The sequence below is a fragment of the Ambystoma mexicanum genome, chromosome 13 (genome assembly GCF_040938575.1).
Source record: "Ambystoma mexicanum isolate Mex_15411 chromosome 13, UKY_AmexF1_1, whole genome shotgun sequence".
NCBI classification, from domain to species: Eukaryota; Metazoa; Chordata; class Amphibia; order Caudata; family Ambystomatidae; genus Ambystoma; species Ambystoma mexicanum.
In genome coordinates this window covers 240,705,320-240,722,368 of record NC_090938.1, presented here as the reverse complement: position 1 = coordinate 240,722,368, position 17,049 = coordinate 240,705,320, and the positions used below count along the sequence as shown (strand labels likewise).

Below are 17,049 nucleotides of genomic sequence, written 5' to 3'. Positions count from 1 at the left end.
AAACTGGAAGTTCTGTGAAAGATATATCAAAAAATGAAAAGGTTATTAAGAATGGTGTGAATAGTGTACAGTGGCCACAGCATGTATAGTCTGTGGCCACCTAGTGGGTGTAAAAGAAACTTATTGGGGGCACATATAAAGTGGGTACAGCCGAAGGCCATGGCTAGTAGCCCCTAAAATAACAATAGAATAGAAAAACCCTTGAAATTCACTGAAAAAAACATTAGTTTAACTTTACTTGGCACGTTCCCTTTGCAAAGCCCATGAGCACATACATATTATAAGAGAAGGGATTCACAATGACATACACAGTTGCATTATAGGGGACATCATACCGTGTTAAGCTGGACATGACTTCCCACATGCACTGAATTTCAAGGGTATATATATATATATATATATATATATATATATATATATATATATATATATATATATATATCATTTTCATATGAAATCATACAAGTCTCAGCAGTCAAGGGGATAACGATCTGTGATCCTTACTCTCCATGAGTCAAGTGAGGACCAATAGGATCTCACCAGTTAGACTGCTACACTTGGTTGCAATCAGTGTATTATTTGGGTTTGTATTGTTTTTGCCACCAATCTGGGGTGGCCCTCTGCCAGATCTGACGTTCTCCCCAATCATGGAATTACCCTCCCAAACTCCTCTGAATTAAGTCTTCCCACCTTAATCCTAATTACCAGGGATTGCATGAGATCAGGCAGATGGTAATATATCATGTTTAGAGATCTTTTCCTAGTAGGACTCTGCACTTTGTGTGTGTGTGTGAGGTTTGAGAGGATTTGTGAGGGTGTCTTCCTATCAAGAAGCGTTACACCCCCCACCTCTTTTTTTGTCCACGTGACTTATAAGGCCTTTCCAATCTTTCCTGGGTGGGTGTGCTGGTAGATGTGTTTGATATGCGCTGGTCTAGAGGCTTTTAAAAAAACGTTCCTATCACAGAGATTCCATGTGGTGTAATGTAAAATGCAGATGTACAGCACCAGTTGCCAACTTAGTGGCCTCTCGACCCCGAGGCTTAGGCAAGTCCACCACTGTAGTGCAATCGTGTAATGATGAGAATGCCGTTACTGTTCTCTGGCCTTCTTCCAGGTGGGGCAGGACGACGCTGAGGCCAGCCTCCTCCAGCACCTGCAGAAACCCCTGGAGCAGCTGGAGCAGTATTGGCGTTTCCTGGATGAGATGGTGCAGGAGTGCAGCCAGGAGCTGGTGCAGGAGCGCCAATCCCTCTGCACAGCGCAAGAGTTGCTGCTGTCCCAGGTGCACCACGGGAAGAATCTGCTGGCCGTGGACGCCATTAGAGGCTTTGAGGTAATCTTCAAAAGTGCCACCATGCTCTAGATGGCTAATGGCACTTATAACCAGCCAGTTCTATGTCCGTATGCCGATTTAGCATTACTGACGAAGGTGAGCAAGAGCTCTCTTTTTGACGACTCTCTTGATGATAAATTTGCAGTTTGTTTGGTTTTGGCTTTTAACTGGGGGTTGCATATTCCCCCCCAGCTCCCACCTCTGTTCCCCACCTCTCTCCTGATTTACATTCCCTGTCTTCTAGTTCCATTTTTCTACACCCCACACTCCCGCCGCCGCTTACTTCCTCTTTCTCCTCCACTGGTTTCTCGTTACCATTCTTTATTATAGAAATCTTTGCTGGTAGTCAGGAAAGCATTCGTCACACTGAGCCCTTGGATCCTTGCATCATCCACCCGCCTTGTTTGTGGTATTTCCAATGATGACGAGGATGATGATTGAGGTGGTTTGGTTGCTCAGATACTGAGGATGAAGATGACAGTGGTGGCTTTGATAGCTGTGATTTTGAGGGGAAGGAGGGCAGTGATAGCTATGATGTTTAGGATAATGACAGTGGTCATCAGTCTGATACAGAGGATGGAGATGGCGTCTGAGGTCGCTCTAATGCTGAGAATAATGATGATGGTGGTGGTGGCCTTGATAGCTTTTATGCTGACGGATGATTGTTAGGAGGATTTTCAGAAGCATTACAGGTGTAGGGTTCTAGGCAGCCAACCTTAGTGGGCCAGCGGCAAAAGGTTTAACACAAAAGTATAACCAAACTCTCTCTTGGTAACGAGGATGAGCAGTAAGGCTTAGACCAGGGTTTGGTGTAATGTACAGTTAACACACCCAAAGGTTTGCTAGGCAATAGATTGCCCAGAGATGCACCTATTTATTTAACAGCACAGATGCATTAAGGTAGGCTACTACAAGTAAGAAACAAATAAACATAAATAGTATCACAGTTAGATGTCCAATGTGGGCACACACCACACTTTAGAATGAATTAATCTTTAAGTAAATAATATTGCAATGATCCACAGTGGGTGGGTAAGGTTCTGAAACAACTTATCAAAGGCCTTATTAAATTATAATTCAGCACTCGTCCACAGTAACTAAAGTTAATGGGCGAGATCCTCAAAACATAGCACAAAAGAAAGGAGCGCACAGAATGCACTCGCTTCACTTGCACTTATTTCAGAAATGCGCAGGTCCCCTTATTCTCAGAGGTGACCTATGCATTTCAGAAAGGGCTAACAGTGTCTTAAAGATGCGCCGTCCAACCACCTTGCATACATTTGTGTCGAGAGTGTGCTCCCGGCACTAATGTTTGACAGGCTCCCAGCGCCCATGCCGTTGCTGGGACCGTATTTCCCTGAGATTGTCCATTATAAGGGCGTCTCTGTGAAATGGTAGGAGAAAAAGCATTCCCATCCCTGTTTGGGGAATGGAAATGCACAAATATGTACAAATGCACACAGGGGAGACATGTGCGCTCACTCAGATGCCCTTAGAGATTGGACATGCTTCTTTTTTGGTGCAAGTGATTAGATGGGCTAGCGCTTCTCATCAGTTGTGGCAAAAAATGCTTTGAGAATCTGCCCCAATGAGTCAAACTCAAACCTTAAAGTAAGTTGCCAGGTTTTGGCTATTTTGCTGATGTTTTTTCAGAGCTATTCAACGTCGAACTCGGAACTGGTTAGGACCAGCAGTTCAAGAGAGAGAGGCACCGTGGAAGGTCTCCACTGATGATACAAGGGCAGAGGTTCACCTTCTGGTAGATGGTTTGGGCAATGGTTGTCCCAGCAGCAGTCTCCCAGCATCCCTCTGTAGCCTCTCATGCTTTAAGATGCTTAGCTCCAGTGGTCATCTGAAGAATGGCCCCAGATCTTCTCCCGATATACAACATCCTAGGCTGGGGGGACATAGCCTACCCAAATTGGGTTTCATTTCCCTTTGAAGGGTTAAGTTGCCTATTTTCCACCTTGTCTGCTTCGGGCAGTAAGCTGGGGGTAACTGACTCCCTAGATCTCGCCTGCAAATTATATTTGCTTGTTTTAGACTTGCTACAAACGGGCCTGGCACGCAGAGCTCGTGCAGGACTAAGACAAGAAACGTGACTTGCAGCTTATATCAATCAGACAGCAAGGTCAGGTCACTTACTTGAAATGGATCTGTCACAAAGTTTCTGGATCACACGTTTGTCCACTAAAGCTCCACAAATCACTGACCATATGTCCAGCGGGACTGCAGGATGTAATAAAGAGGGTCCTGACCCAGGTAAGTGCTTTCACGAGTCTTTATTGTCTCCCCGTAGAAGTTTGTACATAGGAGAAAAGACACTGGCTTCTCCCACCCGGCAGGCATTAACCATCTGACAAGTTCAGAACACATGCACGTCACTGCATTCACACGAATACATTCCAACCTGAACACAGTGACGTGCGTTCCATTCCATTCGTCAACACAGGATACAACACTTCTCCCTCCTGAGATTAATCAAAGATCCAAAGAGGACAACGCCAAACAAACTCAAGAACGCACAGCATGTGGCCACCACGCTGTGCACTCCATCATGAATTCACCGAAGATTCCATACCGCCACAAACCGAATGCTGCAAAGAAAACTATACACGGATGTGAGAGAAAGCTATATGCTAAGCCATCCACCACATCAAAGTACACTTACAGCTATCACCATAGCAACAACGCGCCTAAAGCAAACAACCCGAAGATAATATACCCCCGTAAAATCACAATCGCCATACCAGTTCCTTCCAAAAACACTAACACGAAATCCACCACAAGAACACCAGTACCAACCAACCCTTGTCCCTACTATTCAAACCCAAGGACCAAACCCACGAGAACACTAACTCTAACACTAACTCCAACTCCGGGCTGCCCCTCGGAGCACAGGCCTGCCACACCTGACACCCAAAAACCGAACTAACTCTCACAACCAACCATGCACTGTCCACCTTCCGCTCCAGGCTGCCACACCAGAGCCTCCAGCCTGCCACACCAGAGCACCACCCACAGGAAATGGACCCTCCCGGCCATCCAAAACCCAACAACAAGCACTACACCAGTAAAAGAGAAGAAAACATCAACTAAACAACCCACAGGTAAGAAAAGCACCTGCCTCGCACATTGCCCTCAAGTAGATGTAACCAACTAAGTGCACCTAGCACTAACAAAACTACTGACACTTAACCGACCAAACAACAATACAATCCTACGACAGAAATCACGACTCCACCTGTAAAGCATGCAGAGCCCGGCCGGCACCCCACACACTAAGGAGAAACACGCCACCACCACTAGATTAAATAGACCCACCCAGCCATCTATTGGGTAAAACAACATTAAGTGAAATTTCCCATCCAACAGCAAAAAGATCACTACACACCAAGAGCCACCTATAATAACCCGCACCCAAAAGACCCACCCGACCATCTATAGGGTGAAAATTAAGCTAAAATTGCTCCCGACAGAAACGAATACCACTGCAAACACTGAAAATACCAAGTACAGTGCATAAAATCTAACCGCAACCTGCAATAATGCAGCTGCGGCAGCATGAACCCACCCGGCGTTCATAAGGAAAGAGTACAACCACAGTACTTTAAGGCCAGCCACTCACGCATATGTGGACCCAAAGACTGTCAACTACACCCCAATCACCGTGACACACACACGGCCAGTGAAAACCCAACCCATCCTGAAATAGAAACCCATAGCGCCAGCCAAAACCAAGGATAGGCCCACTCGGACACCCATGTCTACAGGACACAAACGTGGTTCCCTTAAACACATCTGGAACCCACTGAGCAGACCTGTAGAAGAAGTAATCCTAAGGAAACATACCACACATACAATGGTACAATCATAGTTCATTCAGAACGATAATCATTGTAGACATCACACAAATCTGGCATTCATGAAGAATGCATTATGCAAAAACTCCTAGAACCCGACCTTGCACAACAAAATCGTTGATTGTACAGGCTATTTTCCCTTAAACGAGGAAACTGTTTGCATTTAAACAAAATCACATGACCCCAAAATTGTATGGAACCATAACACCCCCCTCCCCAAACGTAGGATGTTCTAACCCTCTGAGGAACTAAATTCACAGTTCTACAAGGCCGTACGACCTGCTGCAGCCTGCAGGAAAACAGGTAATTGCACGTGCAAAACAACATTTGAAGGATAATTCACAATCAAAATAATACAGAAGGTCATTCCCGCCATGCAAAGTAAACAGAACTACGTTTGGTTAGCATTTCATTTAAAGCAAAAATGAACACAAAACAGGGCCACTACACGTACCAACACACACACTCACTTCCACACAGTACTCACCAAACGGCCCATACAAAGACACAGCAGAGGCCACGAACGCCACCACTCATACACACTCACACTGGCCTCAACATCACAAATAGATCAATCCTCAGTCAAAGTGAGATCTTTTAATCTCACGTAAAAGTCATGCAGATCTGGATCAAATCCCTTCAGGATGTCAAGAAAAGAACAACATCTCTGGCAGAATTCTCCATCGTCACATTCTTCAGATCCACACAACACGCATCCATGTTCACATTTTTTTTTTGGATGCAAAAAGAACCTGTTGCTGCTGTCCAGTTCGGTACGCATCTTCCGGGAGGCGTGACGACACCAAACCGAGGTTCTTTTTGTTCATTTAAACCCCTTGAACACTCCATGTCAACACCAAACCGGGGTTCCTTCTATTTATTTAAACCCCCCGAACAGTCCATGTCATTTTCCTCGCAGCCATTGACAAACATCCTCGGGGACGTAAGCTCCGCGCCAATCATGGAAACCCCAGAAAAAAACGACACACCGATGACACTGTGCTCCCTCAACGAACCCGCACCATCCTGGAGTTTCCACATCTGCTCAGCCATGAAAACTCCCAGGGAGGAAGATCACCAACACCAGAAAATCAAAGTGCTCAAAATACCATAGGAAGAGCACTACGAATGCTCGGCACCCCCTGACGGCCGCGAGGATATTTGTCAATGGCTGCGAGGAAAATGACATGGACTCCCAGATGGCAGTCAAATCGCCAATCCAGGTAAACTGGGAAAATAGCATAGCCTCAGACACTGGGCTCTCAGTGCTCATACAGCTTGCTGCAGAACTGCTTGACACTTGCTCCGCACTTCCAAAACATGTGCACACTAAAGCGTAGCGCTTGGTGTTTTGAATCTCGCAGGCGGTGGGTCAGCCACTGAGGGATATTGCATACAATTCATGTTTTCAAGGGTGATAGCTAGCACCATGATAGCTCTGCTGGGAGGATCAGGCCTCTTACAGGTACAGCACCAGGCACGCCCTGCCTGGTGGAACAGGCGTTCGAGGGGTAAAGCCCCTTCCTTACTCTGCCAGGGATATAGTGCCATGCTCGCTTCACAACGACTCTGACTGCCTCTAACACGCCCCAACAACCAACTGAGGGTGGAGGCACTACCCTTTATAGTCCCCTTTTCAGGTGCATCCAGTGTCAGGAGAAAGGCTTTAAGAAGGCAGGTGACCATACTAGAGTCTGGCAGTGAGTCTGCTCTGCTCCATCTGCTCTGTCAGTCCTCTGCACTTCCGCTCAGCAGTCTGCTGTCTCCACTAGTGCTGTCTCTGCTTGGCTTCCCCTCTGCTCGTGATCCCAGGTAATTATGGCAATCTTTTGCACGCAGTCATATTCCCTCCATGCTTCACCCCCTGCTGGCCAGAGTCAACTACCAGTGTAGCACTAGCATTTCAGGTCTACCTGTGTGAGAAACCTGAAGGTGTCTCCCTAGCTAGTCCCCGGGGATCTGTCATCCAGGTGGCCAGGACACAGCCATTGCTATTGGATCCAGTTCCTGGGGGTGGACCAGTGAGGGAGGATCACCTGGATGGGGGGTCCTTGGGGAGTGGGAGTGTGACAATGACAGGTGAGACACGGTATCACCCTTCTTTCAACACCTTTTCCCCATTTTACCACGTAGGATATTCCAAAACACTGCCCCTCCCTTTCCCCACACAAACACTTTCGCACAACACGAAAGACAACGAACTAACCACAGAGCCGTTTACCTGACATGTCCAAATACAAGGGTCAGGCAAAGTCAGGCAGTTGATCAGAATCACACACACCTGACGGCCCTTTCCCTTCCCCACAGGGATAAAAGGTAGAGCACAGGACAAGCAAGGCAGACAGCACAACGTGAGAGCTAACTCAGCACAGCAGTTCAAGAGGAGCAACAAGACGGCACAGACTGAGAGGGTGACAAGGTGAGAAGTTACCTTGCCCTTTCCGACCAAGGCCCGTGAAACCTCAGCAGAAGGAAACATAAGTCTGCGAACAATAGCCAGCATTTGTTGCAACAGATGTCAACGGTACACAAGACCTTCCTCCGCTGATTACCAAGCCGGAGAGAGAGGCTTGTCTCTGTGGCACCAACCTTGTCTCCAAGGAGAAAAAAAGCAAAGTGTTTCATCACAGCCGGTGAGTCGAGGGGAGTATCAATAAGAAACCGAACTGTGTTAAACGAAAGGTAGCCAACGGCTAATTTGAACAGAAGATATTATTGATGAAAGAGGGGGAAAACCAGCAACAGAGGAGTTTGGCACAACCTGGGTGCTCAGGCAGAAAACTCTGGGCGATTACCCAATGGTAGAAACTACCGTAACCAGAAGGCCTTGGGAAAAGGCAAAAGAGGTCAAAGTGGTCATACAGAGGTCTTGTAAAATCCTCTGTACCGTAGATTGACCGACAGATGATTGGGAAGCTAAGGGAAAAAAATCCTGCTTGGTGAAGTGGGCGCATGAACAGTGTGCTGCAAAGGTTGGAAAGAGTGAACACAAACAAAGGATGTCCAGACTGAATTGTTTAAAAAGACATTGAGGTTCATTACGAGTTTGGCGGCAGCCAGCTATTAGCTCCATGGCTGCCACCAAACCGGGCTCATTTACCGGTTACCTGCAATGAGGAATAACCGGGTCATTCCAACATTGGAGGATCCAGTAATTCCTCCTTGCAGGTAACATTCCCCATTCCCATTTGAGCCCCCATAGGGCTCAATTGGAATGGGGATGGAGGTAACAACGGGCAGATTACAACTGGCCCGTTGTTACCTCCTTCTTCCCATCGCGGGACCCGGAAAGCACGCCTGGTTTTACCAGGTGTCCAATAGGGTCCCACGATGGGAACCTCGTAATAGTGCGGAGTGGGTTTAACGGCTCCGGCACCATTACCGGCGCTGTTAAACCTATTCCGCACTAGTTGTAATGAGGCCCATTTAGATTTGTGAAAAGAAGAATTAGTGCAAGACAAGGAGAAGTGAACTGCCCCTTGTCATTTAGGGTCCGAGCCCGGCCAAAGCAGATCCAGGGGTGAGAAGTCGTCACCCAAAGCTCATTGAGAAAGGAACTGTTTTGTTGATGTGTTGAATACAACTTGTGAGAGGTCTGCGCCCGGAAGAGGGCAACCCAGCAGAGAAGCCATCACCTAAAGTGTACGTGGAACAGAGCTTTATGTTTGTTGAAAACATCAGGCCCTCGAAGGAAAGAGACTTTTGTTAAAAGAGACTTAACCATCGAAGAACCTGATAGCTGGTACGGAACTGTCGGCTCGTGCTGGGAAAGCGCAAGCGAATGCTGTTCTCAGGAGATCCACTTTGTCCCGTGCCAAAAACATGGGGAAGGGAGACCTCTGGCAATCACATCCTGACTTATTATTTGTGAACACTTCTTTCTTTATAGAAAGACCTATCCCACACTCTTTCTGTAATTAGTTGTAAGGAATTGGCAATTATTTTTATAGAAAACCCTATCCCACACTCTTTCTGTAATTAGTTGTAAGGAATTGGCAATCATTTTTATAGAAAACCCTATCCCACACTCTTTCTGTAATTAGTTGTAAGGAATTGGCAATCATTTATTTTTAGTATAGATCCTTTATTTTCACAAGACACCACAAGGACTGCCTTATTTTCATTGGCTGGTCGACGTTTGTCCCATCTTAAATTTAGGTTTAGGTAAGGCGTTTTCCCACCCTGCATTTATAGTTTAATAAACACCCTTGAACTGTGATCACTTGTATCTGTCTTTACTGTTGCCACCTTGAGTTCCTTACACCTGCCAATCCTTCCTTTTCCCTGGAATTCAGAATATTGGTCTGTAAATGCTTGTGGGTGGCTTGCCCCCTCCACAAGTTCAAGCCACTCGCTTCCACCTATAACTACTCTTCCACCGCATCACAATACATATCCAGATTTGGTAGTCCACTAGGCCTGAAAGGGTCACCTGTCCACCACACGCCTTTCTTTTCACTCTATCCCTCTGGCCGACAAGTTAGAATCAGGATTCTGCATCTGCTGAATAAATGCATTTTTCTGAACCCCCAAACCAAGTGGGAAAGTCCAGTGTATATCCGTGTGACTCTCATGGCCTTTCTCAGACATTTCCACCTGCGGTGGCAGACATTGTGACATCTGTGGTTCTGCACATTAGACTATCCTTCCTGACCTTCATTGTCATTTTGAGGTCTTTAATAAACTTAGAATCTGCATCCATTTCCTGAACCGTTGTCCAATCCTGCTTGCAGTAGTGGAGCATGTGTTCACTCAGTAACGCGTGCCATATAAGTCACTCACTTATTCACTAACTGACACTGAGAGACATCAGGTGAAATGCAGAATGCAGGGCTGAAAAGAAAACACAGAGGGCCTTACTACAAGTTTGGAAGTTCAGCAAATAATTGGTGGTAATTCTGTTACTGCCACTTTTTATGGCGTTAACGGAATTACCGCCACTTTTACTGCACTGCCGAATTCTGAGAATTCACAACAAGCAAAATGCTGGAGGTAAATCCTCCATGTTGCCTCCAGAAATCGGTGGTTTTACAACATGGTAATACCGCTCACGGTAAATACACCAAAATTCACCATGGACTCCATGGGGAATGTACTAAAAATCTCTGTGTACTCTAAAAACAGTGATTCACATGGGACCTAGTGGTGGTAACGGTAAACTAGGCAGTTAGTTGGCAGATTTACCGCTGATTTACAGCCAAACTCTTAATGAGGCAAATGGAGTAAAGGGGGAAGGAGTTAGAAAGAACAAAACCTAAGAAAACAGTGGGCCTCTTTCCAAGTCTGCTGGTATACTGGCGGAATATCCGCAAGGATTCCTGCAAACACACCTACCGTTTCCACCGCCTGATATCCCAGCAATACCAGGATATTACGGGTGGCGGGACTACCGGTAAATCCCCATTCCATGGAATCCCATTGGACGTCATGGGGGCGTTTGCTGGTATTTTCGGCACCAGCAATAGCGGTGCCGAAAATAATGTCCGTTTTATGCCAGTGGGGTTCTTGGCTGGAGGTAAGTCAGGTTACCCCCACCGGCATACTTGTACTCTGCCAGTCCGGCAAAGTGCTGGTATATGTAAATACTGGCCCTTTTTTACCAGACCAGCAGGGTCATAATGAGGCACGGTGTCAGGTAGGAGGGGGGTAGCAGGGTATGTGTAAGGTTGGAGAGAGTAGTTCAGACTCATGCTCAATATTTCAGCAGCCAGCGCCTGTATGCAGGTGGAAAGTGTTACCTTAAATGAAGATAGTTCTTAGGGACCTCAAATGCCGTTTGGTTGGAGCTTGGAGGGACACTGTTGTAGTTAGCATTGGTGTGTCAGTGCGGAATGGCGTGAAGTCACATGGAATGTTTGAGTGTTGGTGGGTGACTGTTCTATGGTTCTGATAGTCACAGTTAGAGTTTGTCTGGGATGGATGCCACAGTATACGTCATATTTGTCTAGCTTAAGACCTACATATCTACCAGAGTGCTCACAGTCAAAGAATAAACTTACCATCAACTTATCTCCTGACTCCAACTTGGTGTTTGAGCAGCAGAACCCCATTACTTCACTGGGGACAAGGTGGGCTTGGCTGCCGGGGAGGGGGAAGGAGGGCGGTGTGATACTGCCCTCCAGAAGAGGCATCCATCCAGGAAGGTGCCAGCTGTGCTTGGGACCAGCAGGGATTGGTCCAGCGCAATCCTGCAGGCCGGGTGGTGCAGGAGCTGCAGTGCTGGTTGGCAGCTTCAGAGGGTCTGGTCCCAGGAAGGAGGGCGGGACCCTTAAGGAGTTTGTGTGAGCAGCAGAGTGGCTGTCGCATACATGCCAACCCTCCCGATTTAGGTGGGAGACTCCCGATTTTTTCATTAAAAACAGTGCTATTTTTTACTGTCTCCCGCCTAAAATAACAATATCCCCAATGCATTCCTATAGAGAAAATTCATTCTCCCAATTTCGGTGCTGAAATCTCCCTCTTCGGGGCTTCGGAATGTTGGCATGTCTGCGGTCGGCCTGCTGGCCTTGAGGTGCTGGCATGAGATAAAGCAGTCTGCAGCAGTAAACGTACAGTGACTGCTGGCGGGCCAAGGTCCTGGGTGGACGAGGTGTCTGCGGGTCTGTGTATAGAGGCCTATGGTGGACGCAGTCTGCACGCCTGGAGGTGAGGCGGGTGTGCTATTCGCATAGGTGCTGGGCATAGAGGTCGGCCCAGTAGGGGGTGTCTGTGGGTGGGCAGCACATGAGAGGATCTGTCACCCGGAGTGAAGGTGCGCAGGGGCAGACGCAATGTCTGCAGTAGGGGTCCAGGGCTCAAGAAGTCAGCCGTGCTGTCTCGGCGGGCAGTGCAGCAGCTGTCTTTCTGCTGCCGGCGAAAGTCTGGTCCTAGTGGAGTGAGCGCAAGAGTGTGTGGTGATCTCCTGACGCTGTCCAGGTCGGCAACGGGATCGAGTTGCTGGTAACCCCCAGTGGCGGGGGGTGGGGGTTCTGGCATGGAGATGGTGGAGTGCTGTGAAACTGCATGTTGGACCAAAGCAGCGGTTTTGTCCTTCTGTGGAGAGCAGCATTGAGGTAAAGGCAAAGAAGGAATGCATGTCCCAAGTTTGTGTAGTGGACGGTCCTCACTGTTTTGACTTCAAAATGAGTCCATAGTGTTCTTTTTGCGCGGCAGGGGAGTTTTCGAGATTGGAGTTTTGTCATGGATGTTCCAAATTTATGAGCAATTTGCGTGAACTAGATCCCAATCTTTGGAGTTTTTACATTCAGCTGAATGGCCTCACTTTGTCAGAGGACTGATGGAGTGAGTTGTGTTGGCTGAGGCCGTTGTTTTGCTGTTTGTGGTATGTGTTGTGGCCTCTGGGTTTGTGACATTTTATCAAGTGGGTTGGTCACGTGTTAGTGTTTTGTCTGGGGCCTCTTAGAACACATGTGACTGTTCCATGTTGTGGCCTCTAGGTACCCCGATAGGTTCGACTGTTTGCGTCATTGTGCCTAATGTGTTTACCTTTTGAGGGGGAAGGAAGCATGGACATGCAGGAGTGGGGTGTATCCTTGCTTTTGGGGATATGGATTGATATTTTATTTTGCTGCAGGTGGTACATTTCTATGGACAAGCGGGTTTGGGGAGCTGGTGATGTTTACTAGGTGTTTTTACATCTGGATTTTGGATCTGTAATGATATGTGATTCTCATTTACAATGTTTGTTCACACATCGTTTTGGGTTGCATCTTTTTCGTTGCGTTTGTCTATAGTGTGTATATTGTGCTGTTATTGGTGTCTGTGTGTGAGAGGTGTAGTTGTGTGCTGGTTGTTGGTTACAGCTGTTGGTGATTACAGAATACTGGGTGGTTTCTGTAGCTTGTCTTGGCTGTTGGTTGCAGCTATTTTAGTTTGGGTTGGCTGTTGGTTACAGCTGTTGGTGGGACTGTTGGTTACAATGTTGGGTATTACAGAATCCCGGGTGGTTTCCGTTGGTTACAGCTATTGATTAGGGAGTTGTAGTTATACAGAATGTAGGGTGGGTTCTATAGTGTTTTATGGCTGTTTGTTACAGCTGTACAGTTGAGTAGGCTTGTTGTATTATAGTGTCCCTCATAGTTGGTTTTCACTGTGGTTATAGTATTTTGCATATTACAGAATGTCGGGTGGGTTCTGTAGGTTTGTGATGGCTGTTGGTGACAGCTGTTGGTGGGACTGTTGGTTGCAATGTTGGGTATTACGGAATCCCGGGTGGTTTCCGTTGGTTACAGCTATTGATTAAGGTGTTGGAGTTATACAGAATGTTGGGTGGGTTCTATAGTGGTTTATGGCTGTTTGTTACAGCTGTACAGTTGAGTAGGCTTGCTGTATTATAGTGTCCCTCATAGTTGGTTTTCACTGTGGTTATAGTATTTTGCGTATTACAGAATGTCGGGTGGGTTCTGTAGGTTTGTGATGGCTGTTGGTGACAGCTGTTGGTGGCACTGTTGGTTACAATGTTGGGTATTACAGAATCCCAGGTGGTTTCCATTGGTTGCAGCTATTGATTAGGATGTTGGAGTTATTCAGAATGTTGGGTTTCTATAGTGGTGTATGGCTGTGTGTTACAGCTGTACAGTTCAGTAGGCTTGTTGTATTATAGTGTGCCTCATGGTTGAGTTTTCCCTGTGGTTACAGCATTTTGTGTATTACAGAATGTCGGGTGGGTTCTGTAGGTTTGTGATGGCTGTGGGTGACAGCTGTCGGTGCCACTGTTGGTTACATTGTTGTTTGACCTACCTGTGTGGTTAAGATCGTTGTTGTGGTGTCCATGTTGGTGCATAACACCTAAACAAAAAACTGTTTGCTTTGTGTAAGGAGGTAGTAGAGTTGTCGTTTGAGCCCCAATTGGAGATGGAATTTGGTTTGGAAAGTGTTTCCAATTGGAATCGGAATTGAAGTTGGATTTCATTTGGTGTTGGACTTTTCATTTGGAGTTGGAGTTTCCATTTTTGACGTTTCCATTTGGTGATGGAGTTTTTTTCATTTTTGGCGTTTTTAATTTTCCTTTTCACGTCGAGGCGTACTATTTCCAGTTTTTCCATTTTGCGTACTAGTTCCAGGTTTTCTATTTCGCTGGAGCTTGTGCGTTTTTAAGGTTTCTACAGCATACTTGTTGTAACATGTTTTGCATTTTTCATCAATGCATGTTCCAGTCTTTCCACTTTTCTGGAGCATGTGCCTGTTAAGGTGGTCACAGCATGGAGCACATTTGGGTATTTTCATCAAGGCGTGTTTGGTCTTGCAGTGGGTTTGGTATTGCTGTCTCATGGTTAGTGTCTATTGCCATGGGGTCAGTGGTCGAAGTGGGCGGGAGCGGTTAGGGGCGGTGCTCCTCTACTTTTTAGAAAACGTTTTACTGTTCACATACTTTAATTTGAAAAAGAACCCGTTCCGGAATGGTTTTCTTTAAGAGTGTTGGAAGAAGTTGAAACTTGCACTCAGCGTTCCCTTAAACAGCAGGCGCATTTGGCATTTCTTTAGGGGGTTGTATGGTGCATGGGAGGGGTTGTGGTGATGGGACGATGGGATTTTAGGGCAGCAGGGACAGGCCAGCAGGGAACTTAGTTCTACTACTTCTTTTCGTACACTCCTACCACTGCATGGGGTTCCTAGTTCCTTGTGTTTCCACGTGTGGGGGCTCATTGATATGGTCTCCATTGGTTTTGTTGCTTGGTATGTACTTGTTGGGTAGTTTTGTTGGTTATCTTAATTGGTCTGCATGCTGGCCACACATAGATTGTGCGAGAGCTGGCGTGCGTGAATAGTGGATACTTCCTTCTTGTGATTGTTAGGGAGGGAGAAGTGTTGTAGTTGGCATGTGTGTGTGAGTACGGAATGGCGTGATGTCACATGGGATGGTGGAGCGTTGGTGGGTGACTGTGTTCTGTGGTTCTGATAGTGACAGTTAGAGTTTGTTAGCTGGCTGGGATGGAAACTCCATTAAATATCCTAGGTGTCTAGCTTAAGTCCTGCATGTCTACCAGAGTGCTCACAGTCATGGAATAAACTTACCATCAACTTACCTCCTGACTCCAGCTTGGTGTGTGAGCAGCAGAACCCCACTACTTCAGCCACCTATCCACAGGGGCTATGGTGGGCCATACTGGGCTTTTGCGAATACGGAAAGTTATCACCAAGATTCCTCTGCTTCTGTAATAAGATCTGTACATCACAGTACTGCACTCATTTGCTAATAGGAAAGCCACTGCACTATTGTTCCATGTGGGCATGCATAGACGTGGGTAGGGGTGGCCACCCAGCAGTCCAAAGGCCTGCATCGCCCCCCCTCCCAACCACCACTCTTGGCAAGAAGGTCCTCCTTTGAACATCTGTGTTATATGTTAGTTAAAATGATGATGATGGACTAAGGATGTAAGCAACAGGTAATGGTTGAGATGAGCGTGATAAACATATCAGGGGCAGCTGCGGTGATGCTGATGGAGGTTGCCTCTATTATTCTTTCCCTCTCTTCCCTCTGCCAGGTGGATCTCAAGGAACATGGGCAGCTGCTGCTCAGGGATGAGTTCACCATCTTCTGTGGGAGGAAGAAGTCTCAGAGGCACGTCTTTCTCTTTGAGCACCTTCTGCTCTTCAGCAAACTGAAAATCTCAGAAGGAGGGTTGGAGACCTACAGCTACAAGCAGGCATTCAAGGTGAGCCGCGAGCACTAGCTCTTCACAGGAAGGCGTAGTAATATGAGAAGGGTGTGTGGAGGCCAATGTTTCAAGGTGAGCAATAACCTCTGATATACATTTAGTCTGTGACCATTCCTGTCAATGCCACTGAGTAACATCACAGTTCTCTAGGCTTCTATGTGCTAGAGAGTCGCCAAGCTGTGTCTACCAACACAAGGCTTGGACGTTGGCTACAGTACCACAGACTGACTGTCAGGAGCTTTCCTCAGAGCCCAGGTCGTGAACGGAGGTAGACTACCAGTATAGGCTGCACAGGAGATCCCTAGGTTTTCCTTAGATCCCGTATCAGTAGCAATGGTTGAGCAACTAAGGACCCTCTCTTGGAGAGAGAGCAGTTATAAAAATAATACAGGGTAGTAGTTCTTGGAAACATCAAATCCAAAGGTTCTGAGTTGCAATGCCTTTGGGGAAAGTTTTTATAATTTTAAATGTTTTACTTCAAAAATAATCTGACAGTGTGTTCCGTTTTTGGGGCTACATACTTTTATTTTCCGTAGAAAATACATGTTTCATGTGTATCCACACCCTTTTTCAAGGTCAAGTATCCCATTAGGTGTAGGGCGCGCTTTCATGTGCATGTCTCTTCGCCAAGCTGCAGGAAGAATATTGCTCTGCCGCTGCCACTTGCGGTTAAGAATACAGGGTAACATGTTTGTTCTTTGAATAAAGGAATAGCCACTAATAGGTATATATATTTTATATATTATTCAGAAAGGCATGTCCTAGGAAGGGGCCCATGACCAACAACTGCTGAACCCACAGCTTAAAGCAGGGAGACAGGCAGAATTCTGATTGGTTGAGCAAGAATTGGTCCATAAGTGGTTGGAACTGCCTGGCCACCTCCATAAGAATTGTGAAGTTTTACAGTATCCAGCACTTGTAAAGGTTCTTGGGACATCCCTGCAAGAACTGTCCATACAAGGGAAAAGGAATTTCGAGTCCTGGGTAGCTGGTGAAAGGAAGTCTCGGGGTAGACTCGTACAAAGAAACATTGTTACTTAAGTTGCAGGGTTAGCACACAGATAAGGACATCAGGTAGTGCAGAAAATGTTTGACACACACCAGTGCATCCTCACACACACACATTCGACCACTAACTGTGTCAAGTGGACATGTTTGGAAGCACCATCAGCGAGACAAGTGTACTTATGCG

General features: G+C 46.6%; 1 protein-coding gene across 2 annotated transcripts in view; it reads left to right on the top strand.

Annotated features, from left to right (window-relative positions):
• The window catches only part of ARHGEF40 (Rho guanine nucleotide exchange factor 40), a 507,114-nt gene that overhangs the window by 385,969 nt on the left and 104,096 nt on the right, over nucleotides 1-17,049 (top strand). For both annotated transcript variants that reach the window (XM_069633711.1, XM_069633710.1), the window contains exons 17-18: nucleotides 1,118-1,336; nucleotides 15,684-15,854. In XM_069633711.1, coding sequence (XP_069489812.1) covers nucleotides 1,118-1,336; nucleotides 15,684-15,854 — 390 coding nt within the window. The remainder of the gene's footprint in view (nucleotides 1-1,117; nucleotides 1,337-15,683; nucleotides 15,855-17,049) is intronic.